Below are 18,744 nucleotides of genomic sequence, written 5' to 3' on the forward strand. Positions count from 1 at the left end.
GAAAAGTCAAAAGCTAAAAAACAAGGTAGTGCTCAGTGTCTGCCATATATCAATCGTTCCTATTCTAATTGCTACTGTGCAGCGTCCGCCGCCCAGCCGAGAGAGAGAAAAGAAGACTTCGAGCCGAGAGAGAGAAAAGAAGACTTCGGCCTCCCCCTTTTAATGCTGTCTTCGGGCCAATTAACAAGAAGGGTCGCAGTTTGATATTACAAAAATGTCCCTAGATGCCTGCTACTTGAACTCTTTCTTGATAACTGTCAAATTGACACTTGTTATGGTATTTTCGTTCTACTCCCTGAAATAAATGCAAATTGCCAAAAGTGAGTAAAATCTAACAATTAATCCACATCGGGTCAGGTAATAGGGAAAAGGGAAAATCGCCAATTTAGTCCCTAAACTTTTTTTTTCTGTCGATTTAGTCCCTATACATTATTTATAGCCAATTTAATCCCTAAACTTATATTTCGATTCCAATCAAGGAGTTTCGCGGCGGCGCCACCGCATAATTTCCGTCAGCTTCCCAATCCAGCAACAAGAAGGGGTATTTTAGGAACTTCCATTCTAAAGCCTTAACCAAAATTAAAAAAAGGTGCAAACTCCACTGAAGCATTCCGCCTACAAAATTAAAAAAAGGTGCAATCTCCACTGAAGCAATTCGCCTGCAAAACAAATCATTTGCCACTAAAGCATTGCTACACTCCACCGTGAAACTGCAACATGACGGGCAATTTTCGACAATTTTTGTTTCTAGGATTATATCCTCTGTAAACCCCCACTATCCAATTTCAAATTGACATCGTCACTGCTACAACCATAGCTATTTCTCCAATGATTCTGATTCTGGATGGTCACGGCCGGCGTCGTGGTAGTGACTCCATTGGCATAGCCATAGCTGTTCCGCTGGAGAAGAAGTTGGTTTGGATCGGACCTGGGATCAAAATAATCGAATGGTTGAATATCCTTAGCCCTTGATTTGATGGATTGGGACATGAAAGCAGAATCATGGCAAGAGTCAGGAAGAAAGATTCAAAGGGCGAGAGAAGTCAAGGGGTTTATGTGGATGTCCTGGGTGGCAACTCCGTCGGTGAAGGAAGGATTGGCGGCGGCGATGGACTCCTCACGAGGACGAGAGGTGACTCCAAAGGATGAGCTGAGGCCATCATCGGCTTGAGGGTTTTGCATTTGGTTCTGTTGCATTGGTCCTTGCTTTGAAAATCCACTGCATAATTCAGCCGCATTGGGTTTCGCAGGAGATTTGGATTTTGGGTGGGTATTTCTCCATTGAATTGGGTTTTGGGTCTTTTGGGAGATTTGCATTTGGTTCTGCAGCATAATTTCCATCGCCAATTCTTTTGGGAGATTATGCTGCATTTGAAAAGCAAGGACCAAATTCAGACTCATTGGATTTTGAGAACTCAATTAAATTTGGTTTGAGCTCAATTCAGAATCTGATGGAAACTCAATTGGATTGAATTGAGCTGACTAGATTCGAAACTCCAATTCACAACATCCAAGTGAAGTCAAGAATTGAATCTTGAGTTATGAGAAACGGCAAGATTGCACCTTTTTTTAATTTTGGTTAAGGCTTTAGAATGGAAGTTCCTAAAATACCCCTTCTTGTTGCTCGATTGGGAAGCTGACAGAAATTATGCGGTGGCGCCGCCGCGAAACTCCTTGATTGGAACCGAAATATAAGTTTAGGGATTAAATTGGCTATAAATAATGTATAGGGACTAAATCGACAGAAAAAAAAAGTTTAGGGACTAAATTGGCGATTTTCCCTAGGGAAAATTAATTATAAAATAAACGATAAAATTGCAACCTATCAATTTCCCCCACACCTAAACCATGCTTGTCCTCAAGCATGATAACAGCCAACAAACCCAATGTTTGACAAAGACTATTGCCCTACCTACCATATTGCCAAGACACCAAGAAAAACATATATCAAGCATCAATAGTCAAGTCCAAGAAGCATCACTCTGGTTAGTTTCTAAACCACAAGATCCTCTAATTTCATGTTAACTAATCTAAGAAGAAGGAATAATGCATAACATTTATCAGCAAATGGTCCAACTATTAACCAAAATCTCAACATTAAATCCATAATTCGGCAAGCTGACTTTTATTACACACTAACACAACCTTCACTTTTTTTTCACATTTTTTTTTCTACTTTTCTCTCTTTTTTTTTCAATAGTAACAAAAGACTCAGTCGCTAGCCATTTGAGCCTTTTGATGCGAACTCCAACATTGGCCAGATGAAGGAACCCGGTTACTCAGCTTCTATCGCCACGTGACCACGTACTCATAGCAATTACTACTTTTTGACGCGAGAATCGACACTTTTGGTGAAGATCCCCGGTTACTAGGTAGTAAATACTAGCGGAGTACAGTCAACTCTTATTCACAGCCAAATAATACCAAAAATTCAAAATAACACAAAAATCAAAAGGAACTTTGCAACTGCTAGTCTCATTTTTAAATATGGAGAACTAAGGTTAATAACCGGACCAATTCACATGAAAATGCCAATAACCATTCCCTATGCCTAGAAAAGTTAACCAAAAATTATAAGAGTAAAACAATTATTGATATTCACCAAAGAGATGTTCTTGAATTCAACCACATTAACTTGATACATTTTTATTTTAAAAACTTGGCAAAAGCAGAAATAGAGGCAACAATCCAACATCAAACTTGGCATCACATACGAGCTAATCACTAAAAAGAAGAAAAAGAAAATGAATGAAAGACACTAGCACCATAACTGCTCCCCCCACACCTAAATCCTACATTGTCCTCAATGGAGGTAATAAAGTAATTAAAGTGAAGAAAACAATGAAACTTCCCTGTTGAACAGCTAAGGGATAGGAGGAAACAGTGGAGGGAAGCCGAGTTCTGAGACATTCTTGCCACTTGGCGGGTGATGTTCGTCATTCGCTCATCTACGTGATGAATCTGAGCCCGCAAGTGGTGCGACTTAACATCAGAGGCCATCGGTGGGGGAGGCGCAGAAGAAGAGGGCTCGAGTCTTACCATTTTCTCCAAATGTCATTTCAATCAACAAGAGACAAAAATTGCCCACAGATAATGTAAACAGTAAATTCAAAGCAATGACAATTTAATAGCCACCGGTGCCTCCCAAATATCAATAGAGAGCGACACAACTTGCCCACCCAAAATCTCTCTAAATATCTCCAATTGCACAAGAACAACCCAGTCACACATGCCCAGCAGTCAATCAACTATCCAACCAAGTAGAACTGACACATGCAAGGGGAAATATTCCAACCAGTATCATTAGTGCAAAACATAGTCCAAAATCAATGAAATTGCTATAGTAGAGTAGAGCAGTAGTAAAGCAATAGCCCCAAGTATTAATCTAGTCACAAGAAAGATTCTAAACCTCTAAAGAAGAGCAATAGGCGACTAGAATTCCAATGAATAGAGCAAGTAGAGGAACCGTAGGTGGGAACCCAGTCCACCGAAGTCAATAAACAAACCCAGGAAACAAATAAGTCCGCAAATGAGTCAACAAATTGCACAAATGATCAAACCAAAATCACAGACACTGTTCCTCCAAATCAGCAATATAAACCAACATCCAAAATGTCCTCAAAAACTCGATTAAAAACTACTAATGCCAATAAGGAATGCAGTTGCCGAATTAAATCAACCAAAATTTCAACAAGCAAAACACTGGCCGAGATTCTTCCCAAAATATCACAGACAATTGTTAAAATTCCAGCCCACCCAAGAACTTCAACAATTGCACCCAAAAGCTCAACAATTGCCCCCAGCAGTCAACAAGTCAACAAGTCAGGCAACAGTAGTGCAGTGATTCGGCAATAACGACTCAATATATACCCTCAACTGGCAATTAGGCATCTACCCACAAAAGCAAGTGAAATTATCTCAACGACCTAATGGTTCACCACACAGAATTCACTTCCACCCAACGAAATAGTTGAAGTCACTAAGATGAACACGTTAGTTAACCGTCACAGAAAATTCTAACAAGCAAACCAACTCCTAACAGGGCAAATTAAGCAGCACAAGCTCCTGATTCAATAGGCAATATTAGAAATAACTCAACCAGAATCCCAAAAGAAACCTCAACGAACTTAGTAGTTGAAAGCAATGGTCAGAATATTTCTCAGCAATTCAATTAGATGCACCCAACTGGAGGAAGCAATGTAAATAGCATAGAAACTTCCCAATTTAACAAACAAGTGCAATATTTCAGCTTACCCAAAATTTCAACAAATGGCTCCAGTTGACCCGTCAAAATCTTAATTCAAAATCAGCAATTTCAATGAAAACGGCTTAGATATTGGACACTACAAACGCAGCCAACCAGATAGAGGTACCAAATTAAGGTCCAGTTACTCCACCAGTACCACAGGTATAGCAAAATAGCACAATAATACGACGGAAAATAGCACAATTGCTAGCACTGGTGCACCGCACAGTTAAGGCAGAAAACCCAATTGCCACTCCAATCTACTGACAAACCCCCAAGTGAATCCAATACATACCAAAAATTGGGGATTTAGTAGCAAATACCTCTCCCAGTGGCCGAATGAAGAAACTGGGGCGGTAGTGGCTAAGAAAAAGAGGCGCTGTGTAGGACGCGAGGGAAAGGCGGCGTCCGTGGGCTGGAGCTGCGAGGGAGAGCGACTACGCGTGGGCACGGGCGGCGGCGCGCGACTACAGCAGCGACGGCGTCGGCTTGGGCAAAGCGCGCGACAGTGAAGGAGAGCGGGTGGAGCGTGCGGTCGGAGCTGGGTGGCGTGCGGAGGGATCACGGCTGAAAGAAGAGCTGCGGGGTGGCCTGCGCGTGGTTGGTGAGCGGCGGCGGCGCACGAGCTGGTCGTCGCTGGCGGAGGCGCGAGATGGGTGCTGCCTCTGGTGCTGCTGGCGGTAGCTAGCGGTGGAGGCGTTGAGCAGCGGCGGCGGTAACGCTCCTCGTGCCCGCGATGGATCGATGGCGAAGAGGAAGCTGGTGAGGGGAGAGCCGCGGCTAGGGTGGGTTGAGGGAGGAGGCGGCGGAGAAGAAAGAAGAAAGAAGAAGAAAGAAAGAAAAGAAAGAATAGGGAAGAAAGAAAAAGAAAAAGAAAAAGAAAATAGTATTTGTGTGTTTTTTTTTCCTTTTCCATTTTTTTTCTCTTTTTAGAATTTTTTTTTTTTTACAGGAAGACTCTCCCCCCCCCCCCCTTTTTTTTAAAATTACAAAAAAAAAAATTTTTGAAAATTTTATATATATATAACTTTTTTTTTATTGACAAAATTTATTTTTGAAATTCAAAAGTAGAGATTAACAGAAAATCAATAATCGTTCTTGAGCTTTTTGAATACTTACCTTTCCCGTGAACATGACGCGGGCACGTCATGAAGGCACGGAATCTGGAGCTCTCCATATGAGATGACGTGGGCACGTCATGAGGGCAGGAACCCCTTCTGACGATTCTGACCGTGAGCTCTCCAGACGTCATGACGCGGGCGCGTCATGACAGAAAGATACCTACAAATCATCAAAAACGAAAATTGAAACCCGAAATCAGTCAAATTCAAGGAAAACATATTTAAACTATCACACAAAATCAAAACAAACAATTAAAAGAAATAATTGGGTTGCCTCCCAATGAGCGCCTTTCTTTAATGTCTTTGGCTAGACATTATCATGTTTTGCTCATGGAGGATAAAATCTTGTGGCTTGCTTCAATGCTTCATCTTCAATGTGATCCTGGTAACCCTCATAGATGGAGTAATCTTTGAACACGCGAGCTACGGTCTTCCATGGACTAGTTGATAGCGCCAAATAATCAAGCAGTAATCTAAATTTTTCATCCACTCCTCCATCAAGAGCACTCAACGGTTCAAGATATTTGACCATACCTACTCTTAACTTATTTCTGCCATGAGACTCAAAAATTTCCGGTATAACAAAATCAATCTCATTAACAGAAATCATGGAGTAAGAGTTAAGAAAATGCGAGTTAGGGAATGGAGGTGGTGTCACCATATTTGATGATTCTTCACTGGATTCTTTCACTTGAATGGGTTGCGGTTGGTGGTTCCATCTCTTCCTTTTCGACTTCTTTTTCAACTGCATCTGTAGATTTCTCATTTTGACACTCTTGCATCTCCTCATCACTAGTCAAGCAAATTGCACTCTCATTTTCTTCTAGATCAACAATGGTTTTCGAGGGCAATTCTTCCATTCGAGAAGCCAATCGATTTATTCTGGATGTCAATAGACATAGTTGATCTGCCAGATAACTCATTGCATCCTTCATCATCTCATTTCTCATTTGTGTCTCCTGTTGGAATTGGTATGTATTAGTAGCTATTGGTTCAACTATTTCTTCAAGAGACATACTTGACATAGATGACGATTCTTGAGACTCATACTGCTGAAAATTCATTGGCCCCGTTGTATAAATATAACCGGAGTTATCCCACCATTCTTGATTATACCCGTTTGGATTAGGGTTATACCACGTTTGAGACCAGGGTGAAAAATCTCCATAATTATTGAGTGGGACACTCAGATTATCTTGATATTCGGGGCACACACCGGTTGAATGATCCCTGGCATAACAAATTTTACAGGTTGCAGCAGCCATTCTTTCTCTAATAGAGTTTAGTGCCTCTGAGTATGCAAACTTAGGAACAAAACAAAACTCATCGTCTTCCCTGGAAACAAAATCCAGTATATCACCAAAATACGGAGTGTTAGAAGCCATAAACTATATAAAAAAAATAAGAGAAAAAATAAATAAAAAAAAACAAGATGAACTCAAAAAGAAACAAATTAATCTGACACCAATCCCCGGCAACGGCGCCAAAAATTGACAGGGTGTCAGCCTGTGCAATAATAAATACCTGCTCAAACTAAAATTAATTTCTGTAGATAGTGGTATGTAGGGTCGAATCCACGGGGACTGGGAGTAATGTTTCTTTTTAAATTCACAGTGACAAGGGGGGTGTTTTTATCTCAGGGGTGACAATTTAAGCAATCCAACTAAAAGTAAAATAATAAAAATAAAATAGCCAATTAGAAATTAAAATAACAACTTACTAAAATCAAAGGATCTAGCCAAGGAATAACTTCAGCAATGGTTCACCTAATTGATCATCGATACAAAGCCAATTACAATTATTTACCAATAAATAGGTTATAACTGCCAAACAAGTGATGACAGTCAACCCCTCCTTACTGTGTCGGTGATTAAGGTACGCCCGTTAATCACTGCTCTAATTGAGAAATAATCCTAGGTACGCCCATAGGATTTAATTTCCCAATTGCCTTACGTATTAGAGGAGCCCTATTCTAACCAAATAACGCACTACCAGGGTTATTTCAGATTAGCCCGCGTATTCCCCTGACACAAGTCTAATTATGCCAGTTGTCACTATTTCAAGGCAATTAAACAATTACGGATTTAATATCTCAATTGACAATAAATTATTAAATTAACTAATTATCCGGATCCAAGACAATCAATTAATTAAACAATCATAAGCACTACAACCAGGGAATATGCAAATACCAATAAATAAAAGAAAAAGATAAAATTAAATCGATCTCACAATTTTTAGGCGACCCAAAGCATCCGTTGTTTCTTGGCTAGAAAAAGGGATTTAGTTCATCCCCAACGAGGAACACTCACACGAAGCGGAGGGAACAATTGCAGCCTTTGCCATTGACCGGGAGAACTCAATTCGCTTCAATAAAGAAAAAGAAAGAACAAAGCTACAGCGAATGATTCATGGTTTCTCATGGTCTCTGACATACGAGAAGAAAATCACTAAGGAACGGAAAAATGGAAAAAGTCTAAGTGAAAAGCTAATCTAGAGCTACGAGAGAAAAGTCAAAAGCTAAAAAACAAGGTAGTGCTCAGTGTCTGCCATATATCAATCGTTCCTATTCTAATTGCTACTGTGCAGCGTCCGCCGCCCAGCCGAGAGAGAGAAAAGAAGACTTCGGCCTCCCCTTTTTAATGCTGTCTTCAGCCCAATTACCAAGAAGGGTCGCAGTTTAATATTTGAAAAATGTCCCTAGATGTCTGCTACTTGAACTCTTTCTTGATAACTGTCAAATTGACACTTGTTATGGTATTTTCGTTCTACACCCTGAAATAAATGCAAATTGCCAAAAGTGAGTAAAATCTAACAATTAATCCACATCGGATCAGGTAATAGGGAAAATTAATTATAAAATAAACGATAAAATTGCAACCTATCAGGATGCTTGAAGCAAAAAAAAAAAAAATTAAACTGATTGCCTCGTGATAAGAAGGTGGAATTATTGCAAAAACAGAGACCCCATCGTGTGGGAATGGAATACAATAATAATTCCCAATAATTCTATGAAACCGGACCCACTACTTGTGAAACCGGAATGCGTCTGCAAGTGGTTTTTTGAAATATAAATGTATAGTAGATAAATTTTCCATTTGCAATTAGTTCAAGATAAATTTGGATTTTGGGTGAAGCCAATTTAACCCAATGCGTGCCTAGCTCCAATTCCACCTAGTTGAATAATTGATTATCATTGCCTGGGATCCACCTTGATGCCAATTCCACCTAGTTGAATGGTTGATTATCTCAATACTCTCCTTCACTTTCTCACCAGAAACAAATAAGAAAAGCAAAGAATTGTAATTTTCAGGAAAGAAATACTTTGCTAGCTCTACAGTTAATGAGATTTGTTTCTCTCTTAAAATTTGAGAGTGAAACTGACGAAAATCCCTCCAAAAGAGATCGAGATGGCCTCCACTTGCAGCGTCGATTGTGTCTTACTTGGTCTAGAGTCGATCCTGAACAGAGGCCGGTATGATCCTTATGATGTTCGTGTTGCAATCACACACATGAAATTTCTCAAAACATTTGTTATGTGTGCAAGCAAGTGGAGCCAAAGCAATGATTTGTACTTGCAATCTGACAATGTTGTGAAGAAGGTGAGTCTTCCATCTTTCTTATCTTGCATCGAAGATACCTTTCACAAATATGTGGAGGATATTCACTCTCTTTCCCATGATGAGATATATGTAGTGTTACACGAAATTGAGAAAGAGATCATATCACTCAAGCAAGAAATCATCCAAATTTACTTTGCTTTGGCAAGCAGCAGGTCATTTCAATCAAATTCTTGTATGACAGATGATGAACTGTTGGAATTCATAGACCTCATCCTCCAAAATCTAGCAGATTTGACAAATTACTGTATGTATTGGAAAATTAATGAATATGATCCTTTGAGTGCTCAAGTCCAAGATCTTGAAGCAAAGCTGACATTCTTGAAAAGCTTCATTCCCTTTGCCAAAATGCGAGGAACCGCAGATATTCCTGCCTTGCTATTGGCTCACTTTGAAGTGGTGGCTTTGACCGCAGCACGCCTCTCTTACATGTGGTCCTTTTGGAAAAATGCTGAGGAAATGCACAATCCTCAGTTCTACTACAGAAGTACTTGCAGCTTCAAACTCCTCAGCATCAGAGCTGTTGATTTTCATGTCTACGAGATTTATAAGGAAGTACTTGCAGCTTCAGACTCCTCAGCATCATTACATACAGCAGTGATGGATGAGCGGATATTGAACAACTTCAATGATTCTCTGATAGGTCTTCTCTGGGAGTTGTTATGCTGTAGCTCTAGCTTTGTGGATTCTATGAAAGATGAAATGCGAATACTCTGTGCAGGACTGAGGTTTTTGAGAAGGATTTTAAGGGAGCATCATGAGATGATGGATGAACAAAATGAAAAGATTGGAGCTCTCCTTGGTGAGGCAGGCATTATAATATTCTCGCCCACTCTGAGCAGAGTGATAGAAGGAGAAGTTAGCTTCTCAGGATCCACCCAGGTTCTTGATTTTTGTGATATGCTGGCCAATACCAACATCCATATCAAGAATTTTAAGGATCAGATCAGTGGCTCAAGTACTATAGAGAGTCTTCCTAATTCCTCTTATAGCTTAAGAGCACCAGAAGTTAGCCAGACTTCCAGCCGCATGCTATCAAAAGGTAAAATGCCAATAGACCATGAAGTCATGGTTGGTCTTGATGATGAGGCAGAAAAAGTAATTGAACCACTTATCAAGCATTTTGAGGATCAGCTCAGTGTCCCAAGTACTATACAGAGTCTTCCTAATTCCTCTCATAGCTTAAGAGCACCAGAAGTTAGCCAGACTTCCAGCCGCATGCTATCAAAAGGTAAAATGCCAATAGACCATGAAGTCATGGTTGGTCTTGATGATGAGGCAGCAAAAGTAATTGAACGACTTGTAAGCGGATCAAAACAGGTGGAAATTGTTCCCATTGTGGGAATGGCTGGGCTTGGTAAGACAACTTTAGCCAAAAAAGCTTACAATGATAGTTCAGTAACCTGTCACTTCCACATTCGTCTTTGGTGCACTGTTTCTCAAGAATTTAACATGAAAAGCTTGTTAACACAAATTTTGTGCTCGGATGGAAAACACTCTAGGATGGATGAAGAGCTTAAAAACTTGAATGAACATGAATTGCTTCACAAGCTCTATCAAAGGCTAAAGACGAAGAGGTATCTTGTTGTTTTTGATGATGTCTGGGACATTAAGGTATGGAATGAGCTGAGAATTTCATTCCCAGATGACAAAAACCAAAGTAGAATCATCTTTACGAGTCGATCTTCTAATGTAGCTTCACAGGTTCAACATGGTGGAGAACCTCACTATCTTCACCCACTCAGTAAGAAAGAAAGTTTCGAATTGCTGCAGAAGAAGGTGTTTGGAGAAGAAGAAGAATGTCCTCAAGCATTGCATGGATTGGGAATGGAGATTGCTGAAAAGTGCTGGGGGTTGCCACTTGCACTTGTTGTTGTAGCTGGAGTCCTAGCAACTATAGAGCATGATATTTTGGTTTGGAAAAAGTTTGCTGAAAGTTTAACTTCAACCATGGTGTCTGGTACAGACCAGTGGAACAAGTCCTTGGAGCTCAGTTATGAGCATCTACCATATCACTTGAAGGCATGCTTGCTGTATTTTGCTGCATTTCGAGAAGATGAAAAAATTGGTGCCAAGAGTTTGATGCGTCTATGGATTGCAGAAGGGTTTGTGGAAATAATTGAAGGAAAGAGATCAGAGGATACTGCAGAAGAATATTTGATGGATCTAATTGGCCGAAACCTGGTCATGGTAAGTAAAAGCAGATCCATTGGTGGAGTCAAAACTTGTTACATTCACGATTTGATTTTTGAGTTCTGTAAGGGCGAGGCGAAAGAAAAGAATTTCCTTCAGGTCCTGCGAGGATATGATGAGCTTTCTACCTTTAATGAGGAGAACCCACCTCGGTTGTCCATTTGGTGCAGTGGAGAAGATTTTATGAAGTCAAGGCTATTTTGTCCGCATTTAGCCAGTCTGCTATTCTTTGATGCTACTCCAGGATATAAGAAGTTTGAGTTGCTTAATATCTCCTTCCTTTTTTGCATCTACAAACATCTTAACGTTCTGAATTTAGAGGGCATTGACCTAATGTTGAAGGAGCTTCCAGCTGAAGTCGAATCACTTATTTGTTTGAGGTACTTAGCCCTTAGTGCTTGGAAAATGCGATTCATTCCACCATCTATAGCCAAGCTCTCACATTTGGAAACCTTCTGTCTAAATTCTCACCAGATGGTTTCATTGCCAGATAGCATCTGGAACATGAAGAAGTTGAGGCATGTAGATGCATGGAGTGGGATTGTTATTTGTCTATCTTCCAACGACAACGGTGTTGAAAACCTGTCCACTTTACCCAATTTGGACACACTCTCTTGTTTGTATCTTTGTGAAACGGGAGAGAGCCTTTATGAAGAGGGAGAGAACATATTGAGAAGCATTCCCAACGTTCGCCGACTTAAAATTTCCGATCGTCAGACTGGAAATGGAGTGTTGAACATGAGTCGACTAGAATGCCTAGAATCACTCACCTGGTTGGGCTATTACTGCTCAAGTTCATGGGAACATGTTGAGCCTCCCTTTCCCATGAATTTGAAGAAGTTGAGTCTTCGCAATCTGGGTCTTCCCTGTAGTAAAATGTCATTGATTGAAGAACTACCCAATCTTGAAGTCCTCAAATTAAGAGACCGGGCAATGGAGGGCCAAAGATGGGAGCTGATGGAAGGAGGATTCCCTAAACTCAGGGTCTTGACGTTGGAAGAAGTAGAGGTTGTGGAGTGGATTGACAGTGGTGATGATTACTTCCCGTGTCTTCAGCAATTAAAACTCTTCGGAATTTTTAATTTGAAAATGATGCCTGCTTGTTTAGGGAGTATATCTACTCTTGAAACGATTGAGATGAAGGATTGCAAAGATGGCGTCAAATCTTTAGTAAGGAAAATTGAAGAAGAACAGAAAGATTATGGAAATGAGAATCTGAAGATCATTTATGGAAAATATTGAAGGGTGGCTACATCTTTTCCTATCAATTCCCCTTCTTTGGGTGGCTTAATTGGATTTCATTAGTTGGCTAAATTTTGGTTGTAAAAAATTCTCAACTGCTAACCGCTTTAATGTTCTTTGGTTTCCTCTTTTTCCCGTTGTCTGTTGGGTTCTATGGTATGATAGGAATAAATTTTTGTTTGATTGTAAGTAATAAAGATTTGCAAGTTTATGTAACACAGAGAAACCCAAAAAATCGTAAATATTGATTCGATCTGAACCGCAAATTTAGGATATTCGAATCGGTTTTAATATGCGTAGTTTGGGTAGCAGCAAATCAGATTAACAAAGAAGGACGTCCCGTCGCAATTCAAAAACTTTGAAAATCGCAGATACCTGACCCAATTCATATGTAAGGATAATTTTGTCCATTAAAACTAAAAGTAATAGAGGAATATATAATCATCTTTCACCAAATATTTATATTTGAGATGATATACTTGACTATCTCAACAATATAAGTCTTAACTTGTTTAACTTGCTAATTATATAGTAATATATTTAGCTTTTGTTGCTGAGAATAAGTGATATTTACAAACTTGTTTTTACTATGAATATGCAAGTATTGATGGTTATGTGATATTTCTTAACAAATAATGAATTATATTTAAATAAAGTCTTTTAGGTGTTTACTTATTTTCTTATTCTCAATTATGAAAATATGATTTCTTTTTTAACTTTGGTACCGAGTCTAGTCATTCGAGTACTCTATGACCGTGGACACAGTTATTATTTAATTTTTTGTCGAACCAATAGAACTGGTTTGAGTTACGAAGAAGCGCAGAGCTTCCCCGTGGAGGCCAATTGTGTATTTTGTCCGCCCAAGTGGTACCAGGACTTCAACCCCAAGACCCTTATACACAAGGACTAGGGTTCGAATCCTGGGGAGGCCCCCCTCCAAGCACCCGATGCTGGGGCGGACAAAATACACAATTGACCTCCACGGGGAAGCTCTGCGCTTCTTCAAGTTACAAATCTGAAAGGACACCCAACCCGTGAAATATAATCACGGACTGATGCTGACTCCTCTTTACTCTTTGCTCATGGCTTAAGGCCCTTGTTAGTAGTTATATAAACTCAAATCAAAGATTCCATCAAACTAAAATCTCTATTGAAGTCATTTTACTATTTTCTTTTGAAAATAAAAACTAGCTATTGACTTTTGGATTATAAGATTGATTTTTGGAGCATGCATATTGAACAACAATGCTTGAATTTTCAACAAAAAAGAAAAAAAAACAACGAAATAAAGCTAACGTAGATGACTAATTATAAATTATCATTCTCTTTTTCCCTTTCACTTGAAAATGAAAGAAACTATTTTTGTGATAACAAAAATTTCTGTTCGACTTTAATTTTTTCCTTCCTTTTTTTTTGGCCCCTTATATGGTCTTTTTCTCTTGAAAATTCCAAGAAAGTCTTACCTTATGGAAAGCGAAAATCTTTTAATTTTTTTTTTTAAAAAAAAGGGGTCTAGGTGTAGGGTCCCTTTCTTAGTGGACAATGCCGAAACTGGTGCTTTTTACCTACGAAATGAGAGTGAAATAATTCATTCAAAAACCATAAAGTAATGAGTTAAAAAATTCTTTGCTTTTTCTCGTGATTCCAGCACTGCCACCACTATGATTGTTTGTTGAATAATTGAATATTCCACAAGAAAAATACTGGCTAGGCGAGATTTGTTAATATTTCTCCTTATGCTACACTAAAAATTTGAGAGTGAAATTGAGGAAGTGCCTTGCATTATAAGAGCTGGAGATGACCTCCACTTGCATAGAACCGATCTAATTGAGCTCATCTATAAGTGGATATTAATTATAATATTTTCCTTGAAGGAATTTAAAATAGATGATCAGTCTTAACGTTAAAAAGTATGTCTACATATCATAAGGTTTAGGAGTATTTTTTTTAATCAAACTACTTGATTTGATACTTTGATTAAACAACTTGAGCTCAGTCAGCCAATATTGAGACAGGAAATGGGGCAGGGACGGTCATCAATATGAACATCCCTGAGCAGTTAAGGGCCATGATTTGGCCAAAAAATTTTGTGCGGTCCAGATAACAAGTTGTGCATCGATTTTCACACCATGTGTGGAATCCGCAAAATTTTGTACTAAAGTTACACGCTGTACAAACAAAGTTATGCGCTGTTGAAAATAGCCAAAACCGTTGGGGACGGTTGCAACCGTATGTGCCCCTTGTCTATTGAGACAGTTTCGCTGCTAAAATGCTGGTTTCCGAGAGATTCGTTTGCAGTCTTACCTAAAAGATAAATACAACAGTATAAATACCTTATTAATTCATTAGTTGTGTATAATATTATTAAATTTAACCACAAGAGAATATGAAAATGTTCTTGCGACATATATCAATTAGCCCAAAATTGTTCAGGTCCCCGAAAATCTGAATATAGTTGCTCACGCATATTAAAAATGGAGCAGGTTAGAATCACAAGGCTACAGATCGGCTACACATTGTGGATGAAATCTTCTCCCATCTAAAACATTGCCCCTTAAAAGGCTAGAGCTTGAATTAAGGAACGGGAAAAGGGACCGTCCAGTGGCCATTCTTTACCAGAACACTATCCGGTCTCCGTCAATCTATCGAATTCTGCACATGAATGTGGAAGAAAGACTAATGTTAAGAGTTGAATTGATTTTCAATAGCTGTAACAGTGTATTATTGTATTAGCATGCATTTCGGTTCTGACACTAAGTGCGTTTGATAAAATTGAAATATAAAATCTAAATTTATTAAATTATTAAGTATTAAATTTGATATATTTGAATGTATATCATATTAAGTAATAAATAAATAATTTATTACTTATTTTTTATAATATATTTGCCAATAAAATTTAGTACTATTTAATTAATTCAGATGTTTAATTTTTGATTATCAAATATGTTTGAATATGTTAAAATCTGAATCTATTAAATTTAAGTATTAAATTGAATTATTAAACAGGACCAAAATCTCAATCAACTCGTGGAAGTTTTCAACGTAAATAATAAGAATTGATATCAAACATTTAAAAATATGGGTATGCCTTAGCCATGAACCCCTGTGTTAAAAAGCAAGGAAAGGGAGGGTTCTCTAGCCGTGCTTGACCCGAAGAACAGCCAGTCCCCTTCTCTCATTTTCCAATGGACACCCTCAATGTTGAAGAAAGAGTAATGAGAAGACTTTCAATTAATTTCCAATGACTCAAGTAACACTAAAATGGGCAAATACTTGTGTCTGGATAGGAGATTATTTCGGATGATTTTTTTTTAATATTGTATCAGTTTTTTATATAATATATATGAGATAAAAAGATAATTAAAAAATATATTTATGATACAAGTAAATAAATTAGTATAAATAATTAGCGCGCAATTAAGTCCTGACTCTTGAAAAGAAGTACTGCTGCTAATTAGTAGAGTTCTTTACTTCTTTAAGCCAATCATTTTCTTTGACCATTGTATATTGGTAACATTAATGCACTCATTAATTTTGAACGTTATCATTTTACTCTTTATAGTTATTATCTTAGTGTTTATATTTATTATGATTAGGACTGTCAATGGGGTCAGGCCACCTGACCTCGGCTGGTTCGGCCCAAAAAAAATCCGATGAACTCGACCTTTCACTGAGCCGATTTGAGTTTGACCCTAAAAATTGCACTCGAATTAAATATGAGCCGAGTTTAGACCTCATTAGGCTCAAATCCAATATAGGTCCAACCCTTAAATTAGCTATATATATAATATAATTATATATCCAAAAATATTATTACTAAATATTAAATATATACAAATTACAAAACACAAAAATACATTTGAAGACTTCTCTACTAACTTTCTTGAGAGCCGATATTGATATTGCGTGACTAAAAGTCTAACTTTTCTTATTGGTTGAATAAATTTTTTGGTTGATTTATTTTTGGTCTAGTAACATAAATCATCAAGCATGTTTGGATTTAAGTTACAAAGGTACGAAGAAGTTCCAACTTTTGAAAATGTATTAGCTTATGACCGCATAATTTATTACTATTTTTCATATACTTTGAACGAATTAGATATAAATATTGTTCAAAAATTCTTGATTTATGTACTTTTTAAGAACTATTACTTGTTTATGTTTAGTTTTAATGTTATAGTCCTGTGAATATTAAATTAGTTTTACAACTCAATAGTTTTGGTAATCTATATCTATATAATCTATATTTATTCCAAATAATATTTCAAATAATACTCTATTCATATTTCAAACATGGATGAATTAAAATACTCAACCCTTACTCCACATCTGCTATCAAAACAAGGCTTCTTAATTACGAAGTTTAACAAATTAAACTGTGGATAGTCGATTTTTTCCTACTCACTGATTGCCTCGTGACAAGAAGTGGAATTATTGCAAAAACAGGGGCTTACAATAATTGGAGAAGGGGCAGGAACGGTTACCGTTATCCTAGGTTCATGGTTAAGATTTGATAAAAAAAAAAATATATGATTCAAATTGTATCTTATATATTATTTTTCACACCATATGTAAGACTTATAAAATTTTATCTTGTAATGATATGTTATTGAAAATAAGTTACACCGTGTTCATATATAGTCACACGTTATGCATTTTACACAAAACCTTCACGCCCTGCCCTCTGTCCGCAATAATTCTGGTCTGTGGAGCCGGGACCCCATTGCGTGGAAATGGAATACAATAATTCCCAATAATTCTATGAAACCGGCCCACCACTCATCAAAGGTTCAGATGCACTGAGCCCACCACTCGCATATGTCTGCTAATACAACTTATATATTCCACTTTATATTCCTCTCTATTATACGTTTATAATAGAGAGGGACTGATCCGTCTGGACCATTCTTGGTAGGGATTAATCCTACCTTTAATTTAGTTATTCTACATGCTTTGGACCGTAAAATCATCGAAGTGTCTCAAATCCCCTAAGCTACAGTTATTGTGAATGAAAGTCGACTAAAACAAAGGCTTTTCCTCGTACGAACGAATAATTTATCTTCTGTTAATGAGAAGCTAGCATACAGCTCCTGTGTGTTTAGTTTAATTTATAAGTGTGTGTGTATTAATTTCCGATTGTGGAAAAAGAGAAGCTAGCATACAGCTCCATGTTATTCCTAAACTTGCACGAATAGTGTGTGAAACCATACTACTATTTTGAAAGAATTAGAGTGCAAAACGGTAGAATTAACTACTTTGTTTTGGCAGTTCAAGCTTTCAAGGCCTGGCTCAGTTGTACTTATTTATATTCAACTGAAAGAATCCATTAAACTAAAACCTCTAATGTCATTTTACTTTTTCCAAAGCAACAAAAATGAAAATTGTTATTTCATAGAATTTATGTATGTAATAATAGGATGTGGCTATATGGAGTAAAAATGCTTAAATTTTTCAAAGAAACAATCAATTTATAAAGATTAGGGTAAAACAAGTCTGAATTGAGCAATTGGTTAAATTTTTACGCTTTTTCAGTGTGGGTGCAGGGACCTTTGCTAATGGAAAATACCAGAGTGGTCCTTCTCAACTCCAATATGAGTATGAAATAGTCCAAAAATAATAAACTTGTCAATGAAAACATCTTTAATCTACTAAACACAAGATGACTTTATGATAATTCCAACATTTTCTCTTTTGCCTTGCTGATCTTTTGTTTCTTACTCTGTTTGTTTGTTAAACAATTGAGTATCTAATTTCTTTTCTTCACTACCCTACAAAAAAATAATAATATAAAATAAAATGAAAGAAGAGTAAATTTGATGGAAGAAAGACTTGTTGGCCCTGGGGTGAGATTTGTTTCTCCTTTACCTGTACTAATATTTGAGAGTGACATTGAGGAAAATCCCTGCATAAGAGTAGACAAGTATTTGAGGCTGAGATCCTTCGAATTTTTTTCAGAGTACAAAATTAATGTGTTTGTAATACAACATTGGTTATCGAAATGACCCCAATAGAAAATGTTTCAAGAATGCATTTTTTCTGTGAAAAGAAGTACTACTACTGATTAGTAGAAATTTTCACTTCTTTAATCCAATCATCTTCTTTGACCGTTGTACGTAACATTAATGCACTCCGGTAACATTATTAATTTTGCAAGTTATCATTTTACTGTTTATATTTATTATTTTAGAGTTTTACATTTATTATTTTAATGCATATCCTTATACTATATAAGAATGACTGTAGGGCAAAGATTTCAACCGCAAGGATAGGGCTATTTTGGGAATATGAGAGTATTTGAAGTGTAATTTGAGTATTGAAT

At 37.5% G+C, this 18,744-nt stretch overlaps 1 protein-coding gene across 1 annotated transcript; it reads left to right on the forward strand.

Moving 5' to 3' along the window:
* The first annotated feature begins 8,777 nt into the window (after positions 1-8,777).
* LOC140037821 (putative late blight resistance protein homolog R1A-3) lies at positions 8,778-12,422 on the forward strand. Its single transcript, XM_072082960.1, has one exon. The coding sequence runs from the start codon at positions 8,778-8,780 to the stop codon at positions 12,420-12,422; it is 3,645 nt and encodes a 1,214-aa protein (XP_071939061.1).
* The last annotated feature ends 6,322 nt before the right edge of the window (positions 12,423-18,744 follow it).

The sequence above is a fragment of the Coffea arabica genome, chromosome 3c (assembly GCF_036785885.1).
Source record: "Coffea arabica cultivar ET-39 chromosome 3c, Coffea Arabica ET-39 HiFi, whole genome shotgun sequence".
NCBI lineage: Eukaryota > Viridiplantae > Streptophyta > Magnoliopsida > Gentianales > Rubiaceae > Coffea > Coffea arabica.